At 39.2% G+C, this 8,640-nt stretch overlaps 1 protein-coding gene across 1 annotated transcript; it reads left to right on the top strand.

Moving 5' to 3' along the window:
- The first annotated feature begins 4,303 nt into the window (after nucleotides 1-4,303).
- Nucleotides 4,304-5,619, top strand: rgs16 (regulator of G protein signaling 16). Its single transcript, XM_073476742.1, has 5 exons — nucleotides 4,304-4,356; nucleotides 4,591-4,674; nucleotides 4,790-4,851; nucleotides 5,017-5,183; nucleotides 5,412-5,619. The coding sequence occupies exons 1-5, from the start codon at nucleotides 4,313-4,315 to the stop codon at nucleotides 5,616-5,618; spliced, it is 564 nt and encodes a 187-aa protein (XP_073332843.1). The 5' UTR covers nucleotides 4,304-4,312; the 3' UTR covers nucleotide 5,619.
- The last annotated feature ends 3,021 nt before the right edge of the window (nucleotides 5,620-8,640 follow it).

An 8,640-nucleotide genomic window follows, 5' to 3' on the forward strand; every position in this document is an offset into this window, starting at 1 on the left:
ACCTGTACAGCAACTCTTTTCCCATTGATGCTTGAGTGGACTTCTGAAGAATTTTTTTTTTTTAAATCAAGCTTGTATTAAAAAAATTACGCGTAAACCTATCTTAACAACTTCAGTACAGTAACTGAGATGTTGTTGGAACAAAGGTTTTTAACTGTTCTAATGGAGAGGAATTTTGTCTGTTGTTCACAGTAATCATTTGCTGATCAAAAGTATGAGATTTTCTAGATCCAACACACACAGAAGAAGGCTTTGTATATATAAGCAGGCCCGACTACAATTCATAACTGTCCACATTTCCCGAAAGAACTCTCCTAAATCACTCCTCTCCGAAACTAGGGCTCTTTCTAGGACTGAAAGAGTGACAAAGATGCTTCCGGGTGTTCCAAGAAAAGCCTCCATACAGCATCAATACTGAAAGTATCTGTGTTCATCAAGAACAGTGAGTCTGTTAGCGATAACGATTCAACCTATAGATAAATCAACCCATGAAATGTCGGGGGAATATTGTGTACATCGGTGTAAAGGAATATATGAATGTCCAAAGGCAATGATGGGCATCACTAGACCATCACTGAACAAACAAAGAAACTCTCTGTTGATCTCAATTCCTCACAAGTTTTTCTGAGAAATACCATGCTTCAGCCCTATCTCATAGCATTATATCACCTATCTGTCTTTATTTTTCTTGGGGTAAAAAACGCTGTATTTTTTTGCTGTTTTTTTTACAAAGGGTTGAATGTAAAATACGATAGATGGCAAGCAGATCATAGGTTTGTTCATGTTTCTGAGACCATGTCTTAATAAAGGCCAAATCAAAAGATATATTCTTCAGCTTCATTTTGAGTGTTTTTAGCGTTACATCAGTAAAATAGACCTAGTGTTGGAGCAAATACTGATGTGAGGTATTATTTCCAGTTTGATATTGTTGATTCATGTGTGTGTTGCATCAGCCAGCATCAAGGTCGGTGAATCCCAGCTTCGAGAGAAGCCCTTCGCTCATCACCATTGTACATCTTAGCTCTTTTATTCTCTTGTTTCCGGTTGTCCTTTCTCGTCGTGGCTGACAGAAGTGCAGAAGTGTGCTGACATCACAGTGTGAGCATATGAGTAGGTGAGTGGGTGGCCGGGTTCCCCCAGGCTTCTCAGACAAACCTTTGTTCTTTGCTGGCAATAAATGTTGCAATTAAATCCCACCACAATGAATCTGGACATGTTAGGTAATGGGTTTACCTTTGCAGTTGTGTTTCCTCCCAGCCGGAGCCATCCACTCTGCATTAGCTGACTCAACCTAATCAGTGCTGTGTTGTCTTGGTACAACGTGAGCTCTTGTTAAATGCTTGCGTATCACAGGCATTGCCCTTTGCACGGCTTCCATTTGAGCCCGGGGATGTCCTTCTTCTGGACTAAACTGTTTTAAGGCTAAATTGTACTTATTCAGTCAGGGCCTTTCAAAACAACCCATGTGGCTAGCTGCCTCGGCAAAAACGAATACATTTGGTTAAGTTGCTGGTAAGTTTTGGCAACTAAACATCTTGATTGAAGGTTCGGAGAAAATTGTGATGATTAAAAGAAAAAAGATAGATGAGAGGATAAAGAATCCAATTGTCTAACAATGTTAGTCTACCTCCGCTGTTGCACAAAAGGTCACATGTCAGTAAAATGCTTAGATTTGTTTGGATGCTTGAAACAAAGCCACCATTTTCTGGTACATCGTCTAATTTACCCAAATTGGATAATCTAACTAAACTAAATCTGCCTGTTCAATTGTAATTTTTGATTTACTGTGAACAAATTCCATGAAAAGTCCAAAAACAAACATTGAGTGGATTCTACTAACTATATTCTAGTTATTTCTCCAAAGCCAAGGATATCTTATTCCTCTTTCTAACACACCTCCATGATTGTTAACACATCGATGAGCCAAACCATTTCAGTTGGTGCCATGTAGCTTTTTAAAGATGAAAATGACCACTTTTAGTTTATCTTGCCTGAATTCCAAACACACCATCCTGCTGCCACAAATACTCACTAGCGCACTGGTGTGTATTAATCCGCTGTTGAGAAAATAGTTCACAACGAAAACACTAAACTCCAGTTTAAGTAGCCTTTGCTTTAAACAAAAAAGTGCCCAGCTGCATTGTTGGCTTTGGTTGTTGTTGACAGTGGTTAACTTGCAACCCAATTGTCAACATAAATGTTGTACTTTTCTGCACACCATGGATATGTTGAAACATCTTTCATTTTAAACATCATTGGAATTACGTGATTTATGCCATTATGCTGTTTGCAGTTTCCTAATCATCAAACTGGTTGCCTCCAAATGTCATTAGTTATAAGCTAGCACTTTTTGTCTTAACTACTATACATGTACAACTGTAAATGTAGTAAATAACCAGGTTTCGAGATGTACAGATAAACTGTATAAATAATGTATTTTATTCAATAGATTTTAGAATAAATCAAGGGAAGCCTTACTGTCATATTTTTTTTTTCTATATCTTGAATCAAGTTGCTGGTTCAAGCTAAATATGTTCAATAAACATGCACTCTAATCCTCTGTAACTGTCAATCAAAGAAGTAATTATTTCTTGTTACCATAAATACCAAGACATTAGCTTGCCATTGGACTCTCTCTTCCTGTCAAGAGGAAAACATTGACCGACATCTCTTACTGAATATCTATGACTCATCAGTTCAGTTTGGCTTGAAAAAAAATCCTTGGCTGCCTCTTAGGAAGTCACTTACGAAATGTGATTTCTTTTTTACTCAATAAAACCTGTGACATTTGACAACAAATGTTGTTTTTATTTTATCAGAGGGGTGTAACGCTTTTACTTCCACTTACCCAGCTGTCACACATCCCTCTGGGTCTCAATTCCTTGAACCCATGGCTATAGACTTACACAACGGGTGCCATACAATGTTTCCACTGTCATTTGGGAAATGGTGTTGGAGCTCCTTTCCCGCTCTAGTTCCTGTGTTAACCCCGGTGGCTCTTGTTCTCGCTGCTTCACAAATACAAAAACAAGAACTCCAAATTCACAGAAACTGATGTTACATAATACATATATTTTTATGCATGATTTATTTTGCATCTCTGCTTCAATCAGGTAATATGCCAGCTAGAGGCCACTGTAAAGTAGTGCAAATAATATGTTAGAGTCGCCATTCTTCACGTATATCCCTGGATTATCTAATGTCCCTTTAATCTGAGTTATATGACGAATAAATCCTCGACAAGCAACCTGCAGCCTGCAGCTCACCATATGGGGACCAGTCCCTGTTCGGCTTTATTGTGTCGAGCAGTTGGTTTTATAATTTTATTACTGTAAGCAAGCTGGATATACATAGAGTGGATGCCACGTTTCCTTCCCGGTATTCCCTGGATTTAACACTTTTATCAGGCCCATAAAGAGGCTGGGTGAGATTGTGTTTGCCACCAGAGAGGTCCTTTGTCAAGCTGCCTATACAATTATGTCTTCTTTATGCAAAGCAGGAGCATGAGGCAGGAACAAAGGAGATGCTGAGAAGCAATTTGACAACACAGGATGTTAAAAAGCAGATCGGCTCGTTGGGTTGTCATACACGCACAGAGACTGAATGACACCTTTTATTTACACAGGTGGAAATAACTGGGGGAAAGCTCTGTTTTGTCACATGGTAGCTGTTGATAAAACACAAGTTTGACAGTAAAAGCTATTGTAATAAAGCTAATAAAGAAGTATGACAGATAAATGATATCAGGAGACAAAGATGTCACTAAAATGACTCACTGTTCCAAAGCTTACTCAATTTAATATCTAAAAGCTGGTTTCCAGGCTGTGAGCACACCGTACGCACAACACAAAATATATACAGTATTCTCACATCTAAACACTGAATGGATGTATTTTTCTGTACTTGCACGTGTATAAATAAGTTGTTTTGAGAGATGGCCGAAATAAAAACACTAAAAGGTCCACTGTGCCTTTTTCAGGGACATGCAAGAGAAACATAGCGTGGAATACCAGCAGCTTTTATCATTTTACAGTAATTTCCCAGCCTTGTCCTTGCATATCGTCACCCATTTTCTGACTTCATCGTCTCCCTCCCTCTGTCTCTCTCACTCTCTCTTGCTTTCTTAGTACTTCTCTGTGATTGGCTGAGAAGGTTTATGACACATCAGAGGCAGGGGAGGTAGGGCTATAAAACCTCTGCTCGCGCTCTGTTCAGACACTCAGACAATCTCGCTCCTTCCCGAGCTCAACTAAACGGATATTTATCAGCCACCCGACCGAGACACCACCCCTACCAGCTCCAACCTGCTGCTATGTGTAAAGGACTAGCATCACTGCCTACCTGCTGCTTGGAAAGGTATATGAAGCCTCATGTAAACACTTGCATGGCTGATGTTTGGATTACAGGTTAAGGAGGACAGCTCCTTGCATCTGTGTGAAGCTAAAAGAGACCGTCAGATTTAGGTTGTGCTAAATTTAGACTTGAGTGTGGATTCACGCTGTGCTGAATTTGAGCGCACAGCAATGGCTCGTCAGTACACAATCCAGGGATTGTGAAAGATGATTCTAACCTGTTTTCTTTTCTTCACAGGGCAAAAGAGCTAAAAGCAAGGCTGGGAAGCATGTTGCAAAAACCCAACTGGAATCTACCCGGCTGCAAAATAGGGCAAAACAAGTAAGCATCATACATTCTGTGGTATCTATTATTACCAATTCATGTTACATTCATCATCACTGTGTGCTTATTTGAAATTCTGTGTTGAATCTAATCTTGCATCATCTATTTTTAGGCCGACCCTGGAGGAATGCCTTAGGTGGAAACAGTCCTTTGAGAAACTCCTCTCAAGCAAATGTAAGTAGCCTAAATATCCTGATTTTTGCATTTTCTGACATACTTGCACACAAATTAGCACATGCCAGTAACAGCAAAGCCTGATACATACACACTTACAGACACACACAGCCCTTGCGGGACCATTATGCACCATAACTAATCTAATTTCCTCTCTCTTCTCAGATGGACTGTGTGCCTTCACAGCCTTCCTGGTATCTGAGTTCAGCGAGGAGAACATTGCGTTCTACTTTGCATGTGAGGATTACAGAAATACGAAGTCCCCTGCCAAACTACCAGCCAAAGCCCAGAAGATCTATGATGAATTCATCGGCAGTGACGCTCCCCGGGAGGTAAATAAGCACCTATCTTAAAGTTAGATGTCGAGGCCCAAAAACCTCATTTTCCAACTAAACTCAGAGTTTTACCATCACTGCAAAAACATACATTTTATCATTTTTCTTTTACACCAACACATTGATATTAAGTTGTCAAGTCAGACATTGTGATTAGAATCACTAAGATCTCTGAAATGGACAAAAAAGACTAATCTTGTTCTGTCTCCTTTTCCTTTTTTTCAGATTAACATTGACCATGAAACTCGTGACATCACCAAAGCCAACATGCAGGCGCTGTCCCCGTCTTGCTTTGACATGGCTCAGCACAGGATCTACATGCTCATGGCCAAAGACTGCTACCCTCGCTTCCTCCGCTCTCCATCCTACAGGGATCTAGTGTGCCAAGCTAAACCGAGCACCAAGGCCACCAAGCAGGGGAAGAAGGCGTGAAATCTCCCCACGAGCTGATGGAGAATTGTTAGTGTTCGCCTTAAGGGTTGAGAAGGCAAGATAGGCATGGCATTAGGTGCTGCATCGTGAAGCTGGACGCGGTTGCAGACGCAGATCATCATGAGAGCAGCTGTGAATGGGTGTATTCTGTAGACGCCATCTATTCGAGGATGAGGATAGATTGAAGAGGAAAGGAAAGAAGTTGAAATGTTGATGCCTTAAGTGGACTGTTGTTTGGGCAGCAAAGTCAATTGAAAGTTTAACACATTGAGTGACAATCAAACAAGAGGGCAGGAGGAGAAGGAGAAGCACTTTTCTTTGCCATGAGGCAAACTTTTGTGGTTGTGATGTGTCATCTGTCAAAGTCTTACACTGTTTGTGAACAGGCATGTATGGAATTTAATGATTTTGTATTTATTTGTATTTATTTGCCTGTAATATATTTGTTGCATTTTTACGAAACAAAGATGAAAAATGTGCAATATAATATTATAATATTTATATCACTGTTGTGTTTTTATACGTACCAGGAAATAAACTAAATTATTTGAAAAATAAAGTTTGAAAAACTAATGAAATGTGTTGTCCTTATTGAACAAAATCATGATTTGAAAATGATTTGGATCTCTGGGATATAAGATGAGCAGAACCACATACGTATGTACGATAGCGTAGCACTCACAGTTATTATGACACTTTTAGCTGAAGTCAGGTGTATTTGGAGTGTCTCATTTACCTCCGTGACAGGGATGAAACATCAAATGTAAACATGCTCAGGTGGAGTTTGCACGTAGTTGTGCAAATACCCAGATTTTGCATGTTTAATCATTCACATTACCTGATATAAAAATGACAATGACATAGTGTATTTGCTCTCGATTATGAGGCATTCTGCAGCCAGTGTTGTGCAGAGCTGTTATTCACCATGGAAACATGCTCTGCTCTCTGTCGTAAAGAACTCATTTAATGACAGCATCCGTCTGCTCTGAGCCTTTGTCCCACATTGTGTGAATGAGAGAAAGCTGTCGAGCAAACAGGAAGCACAGAGAGATGATGTGACCGCATCAACGTAATAGGAAGAGCAATAAAACTTATTACAACCTGAGCAACTGTTTGCACAAGCCATCGACTTCAGGTAATAAATGACAGCAAAGCTGCTACCAGGCTACAAACCAAGCATATAGAAAAGACATAACAGAGGGATAATACAGAATCCTCTAAGCCCCCTAGTTAGGTAATATTAACATTGATTTTGGTGGTAATGCTGGTTATCTAATTTGTTCTAATTAAAATGTTAACTAAATCCATTGTGATTGCTTTGCTAAAGTGCATTTCACCAGCAGAACAAAATGTGGCCGAACATCTACTTTGTGTATTCAGATGTCATCAGCATAGAGTGGAGCCAGTGTCAGGTGGACAACAGCTGGTCCACAGGCCTGATACATATGAACATGTCATTCTGCTGCCTCCTTCTCCATAGTAACCCTTGATATTTTTATCTAGATCTAAGCATAGCAATGACCATCTGTAATACTGTGTAACTTCTGACATAATGTTGCAGGACGCTTTTGTGAGGTTTTTTTTAGGAGGAAAACATTTTGGTTTCAAAGTCAAGTTTAAAATTTCCCCAGCAATCTAAACAACGTGCTTGTGACTGACAAAACTGAATGCACTTGAAATGTGTTTTATACGATCCTGCACTGCACTGTAACTGTGTGCATGCTATTCATTGCAACTGACCAGTCATGGTTTTATAATGTCTCAGCTCGGGGGGGAAAAGACAGAAAAATATTCACATGGGGGAAGTTATTCTTTGTTAAACATGATCTGTTTTAACCCAAATCATGTTTCCTGAACCTAACAAAGTATTTTTGTTGCCTAAACATAACCAAACAACAACAGAAAATCGAAAAGAAACAGATGAGTGACCCAAGTGAGTGAACAGTATCATAACCCCAATAGCAGACTTACGTGTTGCAGAACTACTGCTAGATGGCAGCAAAAAAGATTTTGATTCATTAATTTATATGACAACCTCTTACTTGACTAGGGCAGACCTTAACCGGCAGAACGCAAGGTGATGGGATACCCCTGCACCATCCAAAAAAGCCCACATTTTTTGTTATGGTCCTCTGACCACAGAGTTAAAAAGAAACCACCATTGACTGAGATATGAACCACGGTCTGCATTTGCTTCTCAGAGATTAGAGCTGTTACTCTCGCAATCAGAAGAGGTCACTTGTCAGAAAAGCCTATACACAATTGGTTTGAAGTGTTAAAGAAGTGGTAAACTGATGCTCTCTAACAAGGCTGACACTGTGTAAAGTCCTCACAGTTTGTGCTGTTAATGCCAAAATAAGTCTGAAGCACAATAAAACCATTGTACTATTTATAGTTACATTCATTCCCATAAATAGCACTGGATGTGCTTAAAACTCAGCTGACCTCTAGTCCACAGGGCAGGATGCTCCAGATGACAAATGTTATCTAACCAGGGCTACCAACTGAACTATTAACAAATATTATAACATTTTTTTGCAACATTAGACATGGAAGAAAGGTTTTTAATAGGTCTGTTTTAAACTTACTGTTTTAAACAGTAAGTTACAAAACGTTACTGTTTTGTAACTTACAGCCACTGAGATCAACACCATTGTGCTTTTGTTTGTTTTTAGTTGCTAAAAAAAAAACATTTTAAGATGTAATATTTCACTAACCAGTAACATATACTACATGTTATAAGAGCATCATAGTCATCATTTTATTTTAAAAAGTTAGGACGCTGTGTAAAACATTAATAAAAACAGAGTGCATTTGCAACAAACTGTGTTTACTGAAGACGGCTCTACAAGGTGTTTTTTGGAGCATTCCACAACATGTCACAGTCTGTTGTTGCCCCTGTCGCAGCTTGTTCGAAATGTGTTCCTGGCATCAAATTCAGGATATCAGTATATTTACAAAAATCTATGAGGCTGACGATTGAAAATATAAAATAAAATAAAATAAAATAAAATGTATTGTC

Source organism: Pagrus major, chromosome 11 (genome assembly GCF_040436345.1).
Source record: "Pagrus major chromosome 11, Pma_NU_1.0".
Lineage (NCBI taxonomy): Eukaryota > Metazoa > Chordata > Actinopteri > Spariformes > Sparidae > Pagrus > Pagrus major.